The sequence below is a fragment of the Salmo salar genome, chromosome ssa05 (assembly GCF_905237065.1).
Source record: "Salmo salar chromosome ssa05, Ssal_v3.1, whole genome shotgun sequence".
NCBI classification, from domain to species: Eukaryota; Metazoa; Chordata; class Actinopteri; order Salmoniformes; family Salmonidae; genus Salmo; species Salmo salar.
Window position 1 is genome coordinate 68,752,074 of NC_059446.1, and position 20,015 is coordinate 68,772,088.

At 40.8% G+C, this 20,015-nt stretch overlaps 2 protein-coding genes across 3 annotated transcripts; one reads left to right on the forward strand and one right to left on the reverse strand.

Moving 5' to 3' along the window:
* Positions 1-147: 147 nt before the first annotated feature.
* On the reverse strand, positions 148-10,290 carry LOC106605609 (TBC1 domain family member 15). The gene is made up of 10 exons (XM_014201444.2): positions 9,548-10,290; positions 7,632-7,817; positions 7,284-7,402; positions 6,710-6,813; positions 4,618-4,685; positions 4,085-4,231; positions 3,872-3,962; positions 2,444-2,592; positions 1,903-2,044; positions 148-1,798 (listed from the first exon to the last, which is right to left on the reverse strand). The coding sequence occupies exons 1-10, from the start codon at positions 9,843-9,845 to the stop codon at positions 1,636-1,638; spliced, it is 1,467 nt and encodes a 488-aa protein (XP_014056919.1). The 5' UTR covers positions 9,846-10,290; the 3' UTR covers positions 148-1,635.
* Positions 9,693-18,244, forward strand: LOC106605611 (uncharacterized). Of its 2 annotated transcripts, none has more exons than XM_014201446.2 (10): positions 9,693-9,808; positions 13,476-13,568; positions 13,805-13,865; positions 13,973-14,344; positions 14,446-14,493; positions 14,668-14,706; positions 17,026-17,137; positions 17,305-17,379; positions 17,522-17,600; positions 17,921-18,244. In XM_014201446.2, exons 2-10 carry the CDS (start codon positions 13,488-13,490, stop codon positions 17,993-17,995), a joined length of 942 nt encoding a protein of 313 aa, XP_014056921.1. In that variant the 5' UTR covers positions 9,693-9,808; positions 13,476-13,487; the 3' UTR covers positions 17,996-18,244. The 2 variants fall into 2 exon arrangements, with proteins under 2 accessions (XP_014056921.1, XP_014056920.1); XM_014201445.2 differs by lacking the exon at positions 9,693-9,808 and adding an exon at positions 11,530-12,452.
* Positions 18,245-20,015: the final 1,771 nt, after the last annotated feature.

Genomic DNA, 20,015 nt, shown 5'->3' on the forward strand with positions numbered 1-20,015 from the left:
ATATTTTTATATATAGTTGTCTGAACCTTTCATAGCATGCTCCATGAAAATACTACACTAACCATGAAAGCATTCACCAAGGGCTTACGTCAAGTAGGTCACAAAGGCTATTCTAAAAAGGTTAAATGAAGAAAAGATTCACACGCCTTTAATGTCCCACAGTTTATTACATTTAACCCTTATACAATAACAGTCCATACATACAATGACAAGCCTGTCCCTCCAACATGCGGAAACCTATTCTTCACTCTCTAACTTGCAGGGCGAGGAACTGAAATGTCAAGCAGCTATACATCTGGAAATAATCCTCTTCCTCACTGGTGGCCTTCGTTTGTAAAACATTTTTTTATTTATTGCTCCAAACCCAATTATACTCAGAATTACATGTTCACTCCTATCTGCCTAAAAGCACTGGACACCTGAAAGTGACATCTCCTTCAATGGAAATTTTCTGGATCAGAATAAAACAGAATAAATAAATCACAATATTTAATCACCAACAAACTAACCCACACACATGATATCAAACTTTCACTAAGCAAGATTGTGACAGGCATGCATATTTATTTTACTATTCCAGACAGTATTGGCACACTGTCTAGAAGGGTTCTGGGGGCCTACAACAACCCCCCAAACAGGTCAAAAGAAAATGTAATTACAGGAAATTAGCTTTAAAAATGCTAAATTCTCTCAGCCTCATGGCAAAATGTGTAGAATAGATTGGGACTAGCTATAAAACTGCAGTATGCCACTGTATTGGCAATGTGGCAGAATGCTAAACGTGCTACTCGTCAATGTTTAGGGATTTCCAGAGGGATGTCCTGTCCATACTCTGAGCTATTTCAGGAGAGGAGACACACAAGTACGGTCTTAAAATGCAGCCAGGGCTGAGGGCTCTTGTAGAACTTATCAAACCTGACCCCACCTCCCGGCTCTTTCTCAGAACTGAACCAATGAACAGCTTCTCCTGTCACACAGGTCCATGACACATAGGTCAGCTGGCGTCCTATTTTATACCTTTACAAATAGACTGACTAGAACAGGCATCCCTGTAATTCTATTTCTATGCTTACCAATACTAGGGAGTCACAACACATGCAAACTGTTGCTACATGCAATTTTTCAGTGGTCTTGATGCAGTTCCAAGACTTGTTTTCTTCCAGTAGTATCACATATTATATAGTTGAATCTCAGATCAAGGGTGAGAACACCTTTTGGCCACATCATAGTCCTAATTATTATATCATTTTGTAAACAGGGCTTTCTTCTAAACTCACCAAGAAAAACATAGAAATCAAGTAGGCCAAACTCCCGGTGAACGTATGTAACTAATTCAGCGTTGCACACTTTTCTACCCGCTCATTGACACCTTTCTAAATAATAAATAGATGTTTTAAATAGATAGAAATGAGCATAATCAGATACAACAACAAAGAGAGAGTCCAAATTGATAGAATTGTTGTTAAATAAGCAGCATCACTCACTCAAGGTAGATCCCACAGAAATATGAATGCTTCAACGTTAGTGGACAAGACATGTCTCTTAGGAAATAGGTCCCTTGTTTTGAGTCCACCCAACAGTTACTACAGGTTGTAGCTGAATGTTCAAGAGGTTAAGTTAAGGACTGATCTGGGTTCAGGAGAAGAAGCTGCGGAGCTGGAACAAGAAGTGTCCCTCCTTGTTTTTACTTGTTGTGCAGCGGCCATTCATATAGTCCCAAGCAGAGCGCTTACAGTAGTTGTAGAAATGCTCCTCTGCTTTCTTCAGGGTGAGGTTCAGGTCCAGAGTGCCCTGCAAACTGCACAGAGAGAAAGGCTGATGAGTCTGGTTGTATTGCTTTGTAATGACAAGGCGAATATTTCAGATGGACACACACACACACACACACACACCCACCCCTACCTGTTGGTGAACTGGATGAGCTGCACATCATTCCTACACCTCAGCAGGGCATCTCTGTTGTCCAATAATATGGTGGCACAGATGAAGAGTTCAAAGGTGAATTCTGTGTTGACGGCCTGTGCCTCAGACACTGGTTTATCCTCTGGAACCACCCCAGAACATTCGTTACAACACAAACGCATCACAAGAAGGACAACAAACCATTGTTATAAGCAAATACAGAAGGACCAAAACGGCTTCTGTAAATTCATATTACCAATTGTATGGACATATACACTACATGACCAAAAGTATGTGGACACCTGCTCGTCGAACATCTCATTCCAAATTCAGCACTCGGTGGTCCTGTTCTGTGAGCTTTTGTGTCGTCTACCACTTCGCAGCTGAGCCGTTGTTGCTCCTAGACATTTCCACTTCACAATATATTGTGTATTTGGAACCATGCTGTGCAGTGTTTCTTATGTACTGTCACACATGTGACATGTCACTGACTCACTAGCCTGGGACTTGGAAGGATGGCCACAGGAGACTACTGTCTCACCTATACTGTGCCTGCGGGCGATCCTCTCCTGGTAGCGGGCGCGGTCCACCTGCTGGGAGATGAGCTCCAGGTGGTCACAGCTCAGGATCTCAAAGAGACGCAGGGCGTCACAGTGCTCAAACTCCCTTTGGAAACCCAGCAGCAGCCATCTGGGAGAGGAGACACACATAAATGTAAGTATACACATTTCATGCAAATACACCCCTTCAAATTAGTGGATTCTGCCATTTCAGCCACACCTGTTGCTGACAGGTGTATAAAATCGAGCACAGTCATGTAATCTCCATAGACAAATATTGGCAGTAGAATGGCCCGTACTTAAGAGCTCACTGGACTTTCAACGTGGCACCGTCATAGGATGCCACCTTTCCAACAAGTCAGTTCATCAAATTTCTGCCCTGCTAGAGCTTCCCCGGTCAACTGTAAATGCTGTTATTGTGAAGTGGAAACGTCTAGCAGCAACAACAGCTCAGCCGCGAAGTGGTAGGCCACACAAGCTCACAGAACGGGACCGCCGAGTGCTGAAGCGCGTAAAAATTGTCTGTCCTCGGTTGCAGCTCTCACTTCTGAGTTCCAAACTGCCTCTGAAAGAAATGTCACCACAATACATTTTATTTGGGAGCTTTATGAAATGGGTTTCCATGGCCGAGCAGCTGCACACAAGTCCAAGATCACCATGCGCAATGCCAAGCGCCGGCTGCAGTGGTGTGAAGCTCGCCGCCATTGGACTTTGGCGCAGTGGAAACGCGTTCTCTGGAGCGATGAATCACGCTTCACCATCTGGCAGTCTGACAAAATAATCTGGGTTTGGCGGATGCCAGGAGAATGCTACCTGCCCCAATGCACAGCGCCAACTGTAAAGTTTGGTGGAGGAGCCATAATGGTCTAGGCCCCTTAGTTCCAATGAAGGGAAATCTTAACACTCCAGCATACAATGACATCCTAGATGATTTTGTGCTTCCAACTTTGTGGCAACAGTTTGGAGGAGGCCCTTTCGTGTTTCAGCATGACAATGCCACTGTGCACAAAGCGAGGTCCATTCAGAAATGGTTTGTCGAGATCGGTGTGGAAGAACTTGACTGGCCTGCACAGAGCCCCGACCTCAACCCCATCGAACACCTTTGGGATGAATTGGAATGCCAACTGCGAGCCAGGCCTAATCGCCCAACATCAGTGCTCGACCTCACTAATGTTCATGTGGCTGAATGGAAGCAAGGCCCAGCAGCAATGTTCCAACATCTAGTGGAAAGCCTTCCCAGAAAAGGTGAGGCTGTTATAGCAGCAAAGGGGGGACCAACTCCATATTAATGCTCATGATTTTAGAATAAGATATTCGACTAGCAAGTGTCCACATACCCTACATGGTATGTGGAAAAAGTATGTACTGCAAAAACATACAGATGCAGTATATGCGTGTGTGTTGTGTACCTGTGACAGAAGGTGAAACTCTCCATGCTATCTGTGATCAGGTGGGTGTGGAGCTGAGGATCCAACTCCTTCAGCAGTGCTGCCTCCAGCTCTGAGTGACAACAATCAAAACGTTAATAACATTACCTTATTATCAAGTCTACCATATCATTACACATGTACAGAGAAGACAGACAAATAAATAAAAAAACAAAATTAAAACTAACAACAAACCTATCTTCCTGTGCAGGCCGTCGGCGCGGAAGTCCTTGGAGAACTTCTCCATGTAGCAGGAGAAGCTCCAGTAGGTGTCCACCTCAGAGTCCAGAACCTCCAGGAATCGGCTACAAAGGTCATTCATCCCCTGGGCATAGCTCACCTCTGACCCCCAGCACATCAGCATGACACACACAGTATGAGGAAAGTAAGTAAATACAGTTACTTTAGCTTACTACTAAGACTAAGGGGATAATCTGAACATGAAATATGCGTGTACATTTCTCGTAAGTTATGCATTTACTTCCATGGCAGATAGCCGTGAAAACGTACACACACATTTGTTAAATTAGGATTGTGTGACATGTTACTCCGCCAACATATATTTATCCACCTTTCAGTGGTTGGGTGACAACCGGGTCATGACCAGTATACAGTATTTACAGCACTAAAAACTGAGATAGCCAGGATCAAAGAGAAACAGAGAGTGAGAAAAGAAAGAAAAAGAGACAGAAGAGAAAGAGACAATAGGAGAGAGAAAGAGAGATTACCTGGGTGAAAAGCAGCATATGTGATCAGAATATCCCTCAACACCAGCAGATTGCCCAAGCCTTCACCCCTGTAAAAGCAAACAAACCAAAAACACTAGTGTTGCAAAGGGAGAAAATGTTACCGGTAACTTTACCAGTACACTACTAGAATATTAGACACTTTCTAGGACTTTAGGTAATTTTCATAACATGTAACAGATAAAATAAAATAAGATGTTTTAAATGTGACAAAGCTGTTAAAAATAATCCTTAATAAAACCCATTAATTTATGAATACAGTTAGTATTTAATATGAGGGTTTCAGCATGGAATATCCTTTCTATCTTTTTTATATGCTTTTATTTATTTTACTACGGCTATGTCAATATGTCTTTGTTGTAAATGTCTTGGGGCCGAACTGGTGGCAGTTGTGAAAAAAGTAAAGAGTTGCAGAGGTAATTGCAAATAATGTCATTCTATTTAATATGCTTTTTTTCCATTATGTATCTATCCACTAGAACAGGGTTTCCAGAACTTTTTGTTGTTGTTGCAACCCAACCATGTAAAAACAGTGATGTAATCAAAGGCCAATGTTTACTTTTTTAATTGGGTCTATGGCAGTCTATTACAAATCAGTTTGGCAGTACTTCAATCTAAAGGAAGTATGGTTTGAGGTGACTGAAATGCATCAGAAAGGTATTGGGAAGTTCAAAAGATCATCAGGCAATAATTTAGCATGATATTCTGTGTAGAAAAGATCATAGATGATATTCTTTTCCCCGCAGTCTGATTTAGAGCCTGGTCTTGTCCACTCTGTTCTAATGAGTCCTGCGCAGCTTGAGGGAAACAGAAGACACATACGTATTCCTTATCTTTCAGTGAAGGGGTCATAATATTTTGTAGCTTAAACCATAAAAAATGTTGAGACACATTTGTAGGAAGAAAACAGAAACTGCTCTGTTTATTACAACCGTATCTAGCGGCTACTGGAGGTTACTGACAGAACCCCAGTTCTATGAACCAAGCGCAATTATTCATTTTTTCTTTCAGTTGCAACCCTTAGTTTGGGAAACGCTGCACTAGAAACTAAAGGACAATATGGACACATAGATGCAAAGATTAAGAAAATATCACTATTTTATATGAATATTTTTTTTTTAAGTTACCATAGATAAATTAACAGTTAATTACCCAAAATACTTGGACAAAATCTGATAACTTTGGTAAATTACCAGTAGTTTTGCAACCCTCGTTAAAACAAATCAGATCAAATACACTGATACCTCACACAAAAAGACTGATCCTTAAAATGAGCAGCTACATGTAGCCTACTGGCTTTATATGGGTTGTAATGTCAAGCTAAAATGCTTTAACGTTGTAACGACACAGCCTTCTTATCCTAAAACCAACAGGTAGTCAGTGTGTCACTGCTTATACATGTCGACAGAGAACGAACACTGAAGGCCCCACTCCAATATGCCCTGTTGATTTAAGTGTTGAACTGTTTGTAGCTGACAGCCTGCCAGAGGAGTTTAAACATAAATCCTGTTAAGCTTCCTGTTTCTGTTAAGTGTTGAGTAATGTTCCCTGTAAAGGCATCAGCATGCTTTAGTTCGCCTGGCACCTAGCCGAGCTCAGCTAACCAAACTAATGTGATCGCTTACTCCAATAAAAAACCTTTGCTTGAAAAACAAGAAAGAAAAAAAAGTGGCAAGAGTACCGTTTGTCCATTTTGAGATGCTGTAGCCAGATTACACTTCCTCAAAAAAGTCAGGATTAATTTAAGGTAACTCAAGAAATCTGTCATTAATTTTGAGGATTTCCAGAGGAGATCTTAATCGTGCAATTTTGCATCTGACTAGAATGTTTGGTGCAGTATTTCCCAAGTGAAAAAATGTGCATGAGGATGAGTCATCTGTCGTTGAATGACAACAAGCACTTCATAGAAGAATCCCTACTGGTGACAAATCTCCAACGAGGGGGCGTAGACTCTGGCTACCGACTTCCTATTTGATCACCACAAAGTATTGAGTATTCATCTGTGAGCTAATTTCATTGGCCCCCTGTCTCAATGTACAGAGACTGAAGTTGATAATGAACTAAAGCCACTCACGAGTAGTAGGGTAGGTCTCTGTCTGTCCGAGGCACGTCCTTGTCGATGATTCGGATGGCCTCTTGGAGCTCCTCCAGATCAAAGGTCACCCGCTCAAACAACACCTAGGTTCAGGGGTCAGAGAAACAAAGATATTAGTGGTCAGATGGATTATGTCATCATCTCAGACTTCAGTCTATAACATACTGTAGACTGTAAAGGTCTGTAACAAGACATGTCAACCTCAGAGTGTGACCAGCTGTTAAGAGATTGTAAAATATAATAATATATATAATATTCAGTAATACAATGACAGAGTGGATTATATTGACATGTCCATGACTAAACACACAGTTTGTAGCCTAACACCCATATCCTGGTGCAATATAAACTGACAACATTTCAAACAGCCCCAAGCTAAATTACCTTAGTACATTTTCAACGCATAGCACTTCTGTTGAATAGCTGAATGGTCAATAAGGAAGGTGTATGGTAATTTTGATTTCTTACACTCAAAAATGCAAAGAGGGAGAAGTAGTTAAACCATGTACTCTTCAGGGGGTTTTGTGTGTACTTTCTGAGGCTGGTGGTTTACCTGGGCCTGTAGCTCCAGGAAGGACAGCCTCTCCTTGACCTCATCACTCTGGTTCTGAGCCTGCAGCTGGACCCTGTCCTGCCTCACATCGAAGTACCGCACTGCTGCCACCAACTCAGCTAGAAACACACACAGGGAGGGAGGAAGAGAATGGGAGGCAGGTGAGCGAGAGTGAAGGAAGCAAATTCACAGAAGGAAACCAGGGAGAATTTACAAAATTGGTTGAGCTCATAGATTCCAGCATAAAGTTGATAAGTCTAGAATAAGGTGCTGAACAACAATAGATAGCAAGAGAGAGTGAGAGAGCGCGAGAGAGAGAGAATAAGTTGATCTACATCCGGGCCCTACCATCGGTGCCATTTATACGCAGTCGGATGGCAGAAGGAAAAAGCTGCTGCCACTTCCTCTTCATGGAGTGGTAGCGGACATTGAGCTGCTCCTGCAGTAGGGGGCGCTCCAGAGAGGTGGAGCTGCAGGGGTACATCCCGAACAGGAAACGCCACACCTGGCCACGCCCCGAAGGGGACACACCACCTAGACACATACAGCACAGGTTGAGTCCAGATACTTTACAATGGCTTCTTTCCTCCTGTGTGTTCCATTTCCTCACTCCTCAACCTCACTGATGGGAAACAACTGGACAGGTGAGAGATGCAATGACATGTCCACTTGGTGTTCTGGACTGGTAGGTCTCTAGCTTTTCAACAGAATCGACTCAGGTTATAATGGTGAGACAAGGACTTCTGCATAATTTTACAGGAGTGTGAAGACTAGACCTAAAATATAAAAGATAAGCTATTGGATCAATTGGCCTCTGACTAGATATTAAAAATATATATACATTTAGCTAGGTAAGTCAGTTAATAAATAATTCTTATTTACAATGACGGCCTACCCTGGCCAAACCCTAACGACGCTGGGCCAATTGTGCGCCGCCCTATGGGACTCCCAAACACGGCCAGTTGTGATACAGCCTGTAATCGAACCAGGGTCTGTAGTGATGCCTCTAGAACTGAGATGTAGTGCCTTAGACCGCTGCGCAACTCGGTAGATAACGTGGCTAATTTATTCTTTCTAGCTAATTTATCCCTAGACAAACTAGGCTTCTCAAGGAATGAGTGGCTTATAATGTTTAGTGTGCAAAACAAGTCTTGATCCCCAGCATGGAGACCTTTAGCCCGCTTCTTAGAGCTCTGACAGGGATCATTATATAATGTTTTTGCACCATAGTCATTTCAGCTAAAGATGTCACGCCAGAGGAGAGAAGGAATGTGCATCAATGAAAATGGGTGGGGGGTTCCGTGTTAAGTTTTTTGATAAACACAGTCACAGTAGTAACCCCTCTGTAGCAGTATACCATGTACCTAGCTCACAGAGCTCTACCTTGCGTGCAATGGAAGACTCATGACTCTCTCTGAGCTTTTCAGCATGATGAAGCCCTAGGGATTCCCAGGAACTAAAGTCGGGGGGGGGGTCAGTGTTTACAGTCAACACTATGCACCCGGAGTCCTACATCTTGGTCATATACTGTAGCAGTTTCCCCTAACCACTGATACATGGTCAGATATTTTGTCATCCCTAAATGATTAAGATTGGTAGTTGGATAATCTGATCCTAGATCTGATGTTAGGGTCCATTTCACCTTGAGCTTGAAAACATGTGAGTGAAGGGCCGGTGACTGCAACTTACTTATGGAGCATTGATGCAGATAGAAGCTAGAAAGTATACAGTCCCCAGCTATTCACCCATTCATACACTCCCCTCTTGTTTTCCCTCAGGAGCAGATGTGTGTTAACTGTTGATGTCATACCCACAAACCATGACTGATGGATTTCATGTGAATCATGATTTTTCCTCCCTCTGAAAATAATATGTCAGATCACACCAAAGGTCTTGGCTGGTAACTGTAAAACCAAACCATTGTCTGTTTCTAAAAGTCTTTGCTTGAGGGGTCTCAGTGAGGTTTGATTACATGGCTTTCTAGAGAATGGTTGAACTGTAGTGCAGTCAGCTAGCTCCTCAGGCAAACATCACTTGACTTCCTCTTGACTTGTAGATATTGATTGAGCAATACCAAATCTGGGAAACCCAGCACTGGGAAACAACTTAACTTTACTTAATTTAAACTTTGTGATAGGCTCCAGCTTACTGGCCCATAATGTTTGAATATTAAATCATTTTCAATCAATTAATATGTTGAATTATGAATTGGCAGTGATTCATGCCCATCAATTTCTCTTTAGGATATCGTATCCCATCCTTACCATTCTTGAAAATGTGCATCCGCAGCCTGGACTCGTCCACTCTCCCCTCTGCATCCATAACGCCAGGTAACTCGAGAGGTGTCGTGGGTAGAGCAGGTGCGTTTACCAATGATACTTTCTGTTGGTTCCCAAACTCCGCCGTGACATTATTGACAGGTGAACTTCTTTTCGTTGTCCCATGCTTTCCCTTTGTTTTAAGGGGAGCCCCATGTACTCCGAGTTCTTTGGCGGTACTTTCACGACCGGGAATATCGAGTGCAGGTGAGTGCGGTAGCCCGTTCTCCTGTAGAGTGTCCATGATGTATATTCTCACTAATGACACGAAGTGTAAAACACAAACATCCCTCCTCGTGAAAACGGTTTGAGTGCCCGCTACATTTGTTTGTTGTAAAATGTAAAAAAAATTATAATAATTCCTTTCAATTTTATGTTTATACTGCCCCCCCGACTTGAAATGGAATATCCTTCAATACACAGGAGTTAGAACATTTCCCAGTTCAGGCAGGAATCCATGTTGTGTGAGACTTCTATGCTCTGCCCACTTTAAACCTCACGACCAAAGTTCTTCCTGTGAATCAGTCATATGACTGAACCTTACTGTTTTGTGTGTGTGTGGCTTACATTCGGGTTTTAATGTCGGGTTGAAAGCCGCAATTCTTCGGATACAGGAGCATTTTAACACCACCTAGGGTTTTTTACGAGACAACTATTTCTACTGTATAAGGATAGGCTACACGTGGTCAATCTGGCATAAGCGTTTGAAAGTGAAACGCCTTCATTCATATTCGTGGCTTCTTATGATGGACAAGGCTTACAGCTAACTAGTCTAAACTGCTCTTTTATCATGCTACACCCAAACCTAAATCTTTACATTTCCTCCCACACTATGAATGGAAGTGGTCTGTGAAATGCAGATTCAGTGCAATACTAAAAGTACAAACAAATGACCATAAAATATGTTGGGCCTTTTTCCATTAACGAATTGAATAACTACTTAACATTTTTTTTTTAAATTTAACCTTTATTAAATCTTCCAAATGACATCTTTAAGAACTGATTGTGAGGCCTCTAAGCACTATGATGACCAACAGCTTCACTAACAGAAAAGTATAAAAAGAAGAGTTGCATCTCTGAAGTATTCTCCTCTTCTGCACCTTAAAAAACCCAAAATAATTGTGAAAACATTAACTACAAAGGGAAGGACAACATCATCTGTATGATAACTTGATAAATTTTTGAGCAATACAATAGTAAGGGAATAAATGTGAGATTTTTTGGCCTAATATGTGAAAAATGTTGTTGTGTTACCTGGGATAACGGAGGTAAATATTAACCCATAAGGTGTAGGCTTAGCCTCGCTGAGGAGGAGTCTTGTCCCATTGCCATGGTACTGCTTGTCCTTCCCATTGACGCAGCACTGCAGAGTGCAGAACTAATAGCCCATGTCATTCAGCTCTAACCAGGTCATCAGGATGCTTGTATCTGTTGTGTTCAGGTTGTAGGTTTTCTGAAACCTCCCCTTGAATCGGGGCAAGTCACCCATCTCCCTCCACACCTTCCTCTGGCCATGTGTGGCCGTGTTGATGTACCATTCTGCCCTGCAGCCAGTGATCATCTCTCTGCTGTCCAACAGGACACGGCATCCCATGGAGACTTTCTGGACCAGTGTGACGGTCACCACAGGGTCCTGGTCCACCCATACATGACAGAAAGCTTGATGACAGACTGGACAACAGAATAGACAAATACTTGTGACAAATGTTCTCGTTATGGTATAATTAAGCAATAAGGACCAAGGGGGTGTTGTATATGGCCAATATGCCACGGCTAAGGGCTGTTCTTATGCACGACGCAACGCGTTATTGCTATTATAAACTGGTTACCAATGTAATTAGAGCAGTAAAAATACATGTTTTATCATACCTGTGGTATACGGTCTGATATACCACAGCTGTCAGCCAATCAGCACTCAGGGCTTGAACCACCCATTTTATAAATAACTAGATTCCTGTCAAGAGGATGACTTTCTTTGCCATCATGACAAAAGAGTGAAACTAGATGCACCTGTTTAGATCTCTCCTATAGTCAACATTGGGGTTTGTGTCTGTGAACTGCGCAAAACTAAATTAAAACCCAAACAAGATAAAACCATTACCTTTGAGAAGGATGATCACCATTAGGACAATGTGAAAGGTAGTCATTCTTTATGTCAACAAGAAGAGCCAAAAAATATGCATGTTGTATGATACTAAAAGTCAGATTTTGTGGGTTTAATAGTGGAAGAATTTCATCCAGATAAGAGATTCAGAGAAGAAATGTGCTAAATGTCATTAAAGTCTTACCTTATGCCCCCAAATAGTACTGCAAAACAATTACAATAAGCAACTTTACTTCCTTAAGTTCATTTCCTGATGCTCTACCTACACTCTGAGTTAAAAAAAAAATATAGATATGAGTCAAACCCACTGTGGTTTCCAATGTAGGTTTGTGTGAGCATATGTCAATTGGATGTGGATATCAGAAATACTTCATGTTTATGTTTAAATCTTTGACCTTGCAAAGGCCTAAACAATATAAAAGTGGTTTTGTTTTCCTACTTTAAAAGTTCCAGAGAGGGGTAAGCGAAAGAAAGAGGGGGGTGAGCGATAAAGAGGTGAGAGAAAGACAGAGAGGCGTGAGGGACAGAGAGATCGAGAAAGGCAGAGAGATTATATGAGATTTTTTTTCTGCGTTCCTGATCATGCGTCAGTTACATTCATACTCACTACCCCACAATCCCCACCCCGTGGCAGCCCCTCTCTAGTAGAACACCATGTACCTAGCTAACAGAGCTCTACCTTGTGTGCAACGGAAGCCTCATGACTCTGAGAGTTTCAGCATGACAAAATATCTTCAGCAACCACAGGTTAGAGATGATTGTGTTTACAGTTGTGGGAATGTACATTTTTAGTTACCCATTGGTTCTGGGAACAAAGCCACACGTCTCCTGACTGGTAACTTTGTTTTTTAAATGTTCTGATAACGGAAGCAAAAATTCAGTCTGTTCTGGGAATGTTCATTTTTAGGGTACAGGGTTCTGAGAACGTTTCATTATGGAACCCTGAAAGTTTTCCTGGGAGGTTTTATTAACATTTTGAGAACAAAAATGATAGGCTATTTGAAGGTAATTAAATAACATTCTGAGAACATGGAAATTCATTTGTTTAGGCATTTTTATTGTTATGGCAAGGCATCGGTGAGATTCGAACCTATGATCTTCTGTTTTCTATTCATGGAATTAGTCCACTGCGCCACCAGGATGTACAGACAGGCCCAATTTCAAAGGAAACAAGCGCTCATTAAGATCAGGTGTCGATAGAGAGAGTTTTGTTGATGCTGAGAACGGAATGTTTAAAAAAAAAAAATGTATTGTGGTTTTTATGGAAAGTTTTCTTAATGTTCTGAGAACATGACGTTAAATAGAACCATGAGGAATACCTGCAGAAAACATTATGTTGAAGTACTGAAATTCCCACAGAAGAACGTTGTTTCTTAACATTCTCTGAAAGTTCAGAGAACATGACTTTAATAGAACCATGAGGAAACCTGTAGAAAACGAAATGAAATTCCCACCTAAGAAACATACGGTTCTCAAAACGTAATGTGCCATCTGGGTATCCTGCACCGTTCCCAGAATGTTGTTGGAAGGTTGTATTCAAACACACTCTCACCAAGCTCTAAGAAACATATGGTTCTCCGAATGTTATGTGCTAGCTATGTCTCAAGTAATTAGCCAAAAGTCACCTTCAGTTTACACATTTACACAAAACTTCCTCTAATTCCTTTTTTTGTTCAATCGACATCATTGTTAAGTAACAGGAAATATACATGCAATACTTTTGACACCACTCTTGTTATAACTGCTTGTCACTCATTTTACTGGAACCAGTTGGCTTTTAAGATGTGTGCCGGTGCCATGGTCACTGCTGGTGTTTTCCTTGGACCTGTAGCCTCCTGCTTTGGCACCTTTTTTCACAACACAGTGAGTATCCTCCGTAGATTTGAGTTTTTATTTTGTTGTTGCTGAACCAACATTATTTCCCAATGCTTTACAGTCTCTGCTATGCTTGTTGGTCAGTGGTAATGTTGTATTGGTTGACACAATTATGATGGGAGCGCCATCTGACACCAGGCATCTTTAACACAACATGTAAACGATATTAGGAATCTGGTGCGTCATTAGTTACAATTAACTTTCAAATCTCTCTGTTGGACCAGATGAGCCCATTGATGTGGATTGAGATGATGCTCATTTTGTCTCAGGCCTCTGGCGCTAGTGGTATGTGATTCGTTTTTATGTCAATATGCACTCAGTGTTTTCTTATGCTATGTCTAAACAACATAAACTGAATAATCCTAATACTTTTGTTGTTAATTCAAACACAGGTGTGGATTGGAAAGCTGATTACCCGAAGTTTGTTTTTACCAATAAGGGAGATGATGTGACCATTCTATGCAATGTTACCTATCCCCCGTCCCCATCTAAAGAGCCTATCCTGGCCTACTGGAAACGCCTGGGAAAAACTAAACTTACCATCAATGATAATGACAAGAATGAATTCCTCTATCACCCCAACAACACATTCGTCATCAAGAGTTTTCAGAACAGGACCAAGCTGACAGGAAATGTCACTAAGGGAAACTGCTCCCTGAACATCAAGGGAATTGAAGAAGGCGACATGGGGCCCTTTTACTACTTGAGAATTGCCACTGGAGCCAACAACTTCAGTTTTATTAATCAACTTGTCTCCATATCTGGTAAGCAGTAGAGGATGCAATGTAAAGTGCTTTTGTTCAGTGAAGTGTGTCATTAATTTGATATGGAGGAAACTCATCCCTACTGTATTTTTTCCATTCAGGAACCTCCGGGACTATTTCAATCATACCAATGGACAAGTCAAACACAGGTGAAGTATTCAGCTTAGAATTTTCACGTACACACAGAATTTTAACTGTTGCTCTGAATCAGATATTGGTTTACTTTAGAAATGACCAGTGAACCTGACACAGTTGATAACAGCAATAACAATGTATTTGTCAAAGTTAAAAAGTGGGCTGAAGTTGTTTTGTCTCCTTCTCAGTTGATTCCACGACTACAGTCCCACTAGCCACCACAGAATGTAAGTAGACTCTCAGGGCCAGTTTCCCAGACCCACATTAAGCCTAGTCTTGGACTAAAATGTATGCTATATCTACAGTGCCTTCACTGCATTCAGAAAGTATTCATACCCCTTGACTTATTACACATGTTGTTGTGTGACAGCCTGAATTCAAAATGGATTAAATATTTGTTTCTCTCTCATCTATCTACACCACAGGAGGTTGGTGCCACCTTCATTGGGGAGGACAGGCTCATGGTAATGATTGAAGTGGAATTAATGGAATTATATCAAATACATCAAACACATGGTTTCTATTTGTTTGATCTAGAAAAAAGAAACGCACACCTTTAAAGGCGAGGTGCTGGCTAGCGGAGTAGAACACTAGAAAATAAAGGAAAGCCGCACACTCTAAGAGCTCAGATGCAAAAATTTAATAACCAACGTTTCGACAGCGAAGCTGTCTTCATCAGGGTATCATCAGGGTATTCATCGATACCCTGATGAAGACAGCTTCGCTGTCGAAACGTTGGTTATAAAATTTTTGCATCTGAGCTCTTAGAGTGTGCGGCTTTCTATTTGTTTGATGCCATTCCATTTACGCCGTTCCAGCCATTATAATGAACCGACCTCCACTCAGCAGCCTCCACTGATCTACATGCAATACTCCATATTGAGAAAGAGAAAACATATTTTTAGAAATGTATGCAAAGTTATTGAAAATGAAATACAGAAATATCTTTACATAAGTATTCACACCCCTGAGTCAATACATGTTAGAATCAGCTTTGGCAGTGATTACAGCTGTGTCTTCCTAAGTCTCTAAGATCTTTGCACTCTTGAATTGTACAATATTTGCAGATAAGAATTTTTTTAATTCTTCAAGCTCAGTCAAGCTGGTTGTTGATTATAGCTAGACAGACATTTTCAAGTCTTGCCATAGATTTTCAAGCCAATTTAATTCAAAACTGTAACTAGGCAACACAGGAACATTCAATGTCGTCGTGGTAAGCAACTCCAGAGTATATTTTGCCTTGTGTTTTAGGTTATTGTCCTGCTGAAAGGTGAATTTGTCTTCCTGTGTCTGTTGGGAAGCAGACTGAACCAGGTTTTCCTCTAGGATTTTTCCTGCGCTTATCTCTATTCCGTTTATTTTTATCCTAAAAAAACTCCCTAGTCCTTGCCGATGACAAGCATACCCATAACATGATGCAGCCACCACCATGCTTGAAATTATGAAGAGTGGTACTCAGTGATGTGTTGTGTTAGATTTGCCCCAAACATAATGTTTTGTATTCAGGACATAAAATACTTAAAAATTGCTAACAGGATGCATGCTTTGGAGTATTTTTATTCTGTACATGCTTCCTTCTTTTCACTCTGTAATTTAGTTTACTATTGTGGAGTAACTACAGTGTTGTTGATCCATCCTCAGTTTTCTCCTATCACAACCATTAAATGATGTAATTGAAATCACTGAGCGGTTTCCTTCCTCTCTGGCAACAGAGTTAAGAAGGACCCCTTTATCTTTGTAGTGACTGGGTGTATTGATACACCATCCAAAGTGTAATTAATAACTTCACCATGCTCAAAGGGATATTCAATGTCTGCTTTCTTTTTACCCATCGACCAATAGGTGCCCTTTGCAAGGCATTGGAAAACCTCCCTGGTCTTTGTGGTTGAATCTGTTAGAAATGTACTGCTTGACTGAGAGACCTTACAGACAGTTGTATGTGTGGGGTACAGAGATGAGGTAGTCATTCAAATATCATGTTAAATACTATTATTGCACACAGTGAGTCCATGTGACTTGTTAAGCAAATCTTTACTCCTGAACTTATTTAGGCTTGCCATAACAAAGGGGTTGAATACTTATTGACTCAAGACATTTCAGATTTTCATTCTTTATTAATTTGCAAACATTTCTAAAAACAACATAATTCCACTTTGACATTATTGTGTGTAGGCCAGTGACACAAAATCTCAATTTAATCAATAAAAAATGCAGGCTGTAACACAACAAAATGTGGAAAAAGTCAAGGGGTGGGAATACTTTCTGAAGGCACTGTATCCATTTCAAATCAAATCTTTTGAGAGAGGGTCTCTTGATTTTGCATTGGGAGGCAGGTAGTCTAGCAGTTAAGAGTGTTGGGTGGGTAACCAAAAGGTTGGTGGTTCGAATCCTCGAGCTGTGAGAAATCTGTTGATGTGCCCTTGAGCAAGGCACTTAACCATAGTTGCTCTGGATAAAAGTGTTGACAAAAATGTAAAAAATATTAATTCAAATGAATAATGAAATGAATAAATATTCCTCAGTCCTAATCAGAATGTTTTTCACAGTGTGTAAGGAAGCGCTATCCACGACCATATATATTGCCGTCACGGTCCCAGTGGTTGTAGTTTTACTGGTTGCTGTATTGGGAAGTGTTTGGTTCTTCAAGTACAGGAAAAGGTGGGTCTGGTTGATGGGTGTCCCCAGAGGGATGCTCTCAAGTTTGACTGACATTGATCAATTTCTATAGCAACATGATGTCCTCTGCCTTCTATTAGTCATTGCAGATACATTTTAAATACATTTTTCTCACATTCACTAAAATAACAACTGATTTGATTTTCTAGGTCCAGGTGTGTCACTAAGCAAGTGTCTGGATATTATGCTAATTTCACCATGACTCCAATGGCCAAACCTGAAAGGTATGCTTAAAACTATGAAACATCCTTCAGTAAATTGCTAGTTTGACATATTTCAGATTTTCTTCTGAGTGTTAGTCTAAAATATGTTCTTTGAGTTGACCTACAGTGTCAATGAACTACTTGTCTTCCCCTATCTCCACAGAGTCAAAACTACAAAGAAAGATGACACCCAAGTTCCTCCTCCAAGGGTCATCGATGAGCCCGTCTATGGCAACGTCCAGGTACATTACAGCACCCTGAGCAGATCTGTTTTAAACTGACAGTACTCTTTATAATGATAGTACATGTAGACTGTTGATAAGTCATCAGCTTTGGACCTAATGGTCTTTACCCACTGGGCACACACTGGTTGACTCAATGTTGTTTCCTTGTCATTGAAATGACATGACAATGAAGCAACGTGAAATAGATATTGAGTTGACGTCTGTGGCCAGTGGGTACTAGATATGTTTACCATGTTGGCCATTTAGTGTTGTGCTCATAGCTTCTTGATAGACCTTTTCCTACCTTCCCTGCCTGATTTATCCATTTCTCTTTACAGGGTCCAAACGATCCGATGGACAGTATGGATCAAATGGACAGTGGATATGCAAATGTGGATCATGCAAAACAGTGACGAAGCTGCATCTCAGATTTCATCACTGCTTAATAATACTTGTTGAATGTGTGTGTGTGTTTTTATCTTGATTGTTATCTTGTCAAAATGCAGTTTACAGAGTGTTAGCCCTTGTTTCTCACATCCTGTTTTGACTTTCACTTGGTTATGTGCAGTTTGTTTGTTATATGTAAAATACATAGTTCAGTATGCAACTATTTTTGAAAGGACTGTCTTTCAAATAAACATACTTACTGAGATGATATGCTACCGGTTGTTTGATTCAATCTATGTCAAAACATTTCACACAAAAACAGCTCTCTCAGTCCTATATTGACAAGCATTCACAACTAAACATAACGTTTGTGCTGAGTTGGACAGGAACACAAGGCTGCTAGAAATGGTAATTTCTTTTGACTAAGGCTTTCTGGATAGTCATGAGTGAATGAAGTCATACACATGAGATTCACGTCTCAAAGTGAATACATTTTTTGAGTTTTGATTGGTTGAGTTTTAAGTATTCTATGTTGCATATGTGAACAAACAGTATCTGATAAGAAACTTTGCAGACAATAACTGCCATTAATTTTTTCTTCTTCTGGGGTCGGATGCATATATAGGCCTTGATTTTGGTACTCAAATGCAACGTCTCAGCGTAAGAGTGGGTGAAACTCTGGCATATTACTGGACATGAACTAAGGAAACACAGAAAAGGTACTTCTGCATTCTTATTTTTTCAGTTCAAACTCATACATTGTATTCTGTGTTTGATGAATGAGAGCTGTTCCAATTGCCTTGGTTTTAGGATTTCATCTCCACGGCATCTGTTTTAACACATTTCCTCTCTTCCACAGTCACCTGTGATGGAGCTCAAACTGCTGTTTCATGTTTTGCTGTTATATGGTACCTCCTTAAAACCTCTTAAGGATCAGACCCTTTTTTTCAATTTTTACCAATAATGACATACCCATATCTAACTGCCTGTAGCTCTTGACCTGAAGCAAGGATATGCATATTTTTGACACCATTTGAAAGGAAACTCTTTGAAGTTTGTGGAATATGAAATGAATGGGAAAATAACACATTAGATCTGGTAAAAGATAATACAAAGAAAAAAACATGCGCGTTAATTTTTTTTCATCATCTTTGAAATGCAAAAGAAAGGCCAGAAAGTATTATTCCAGCTTAGGCACAATTTAGATTTTGGCCACTAGATGGCAGCAGTGTATGTGAAAAGTTTTAGACTGATCCAATGAACTATTGTATTTCTGTTCAAAATGTTGTATAAAGTCTGCCCAAATGTGCCTAATTGGTTTATTAATACATTTTCAAGTTCATAACTGTGCACTCTCCTCAAACAAAAGCATTGTATTCTTTCACTGTAATAGCTACTGTAAATTGGACAGTGCAGTTAGATTGACAAGAATTTAAGCTTTCCGCCCATATCAGATATGTCTATGTCCTGAGAAATGTTCTTGTTACTTACAACCTCATGGTAATCACATTAGCGCACGTTAGCTCAACCATCCTGCAGTGGGGACACCGATCCCATAGAGGTTAATTTCCTGATAATATTACAGCAGTCATGTTTGTGCAAGCTGTCTATGTACGCTAGGAAGGATACCGTTTAACTCTTGATTGACTTGAGCCCAATGACTTCTCAAGTGATCCATGGGGTCTAGTCTCAGGTCAGCAGATGTCCCAGGGGTCAAGACATTCCAGGTGTCCCTATACATTCAGGCACCCTCCCACATGGACACACATCACAGACTATAGAGGCTCCTGTTATACCCTCTCCTGGTGGGGGAAGGTCAACTGAATCTACAACCTACAGGAGAACACCAGATGGGCCCAGAGTTTGCACCCAGATCCTGGGAGACCTGAGCAAGGGAAACTGCATCCTGAGGATCGATAATGTTCAGCGCGATGACGTTGGACCGTTCTGTTTCGGGACTGACATGCCAGAGTACAACCAGTTCTCCTATGTTAGTAACATGGTTTGCGTCAATGTGAAAGCTGGGTAGGCCTATGTTGATTTGGT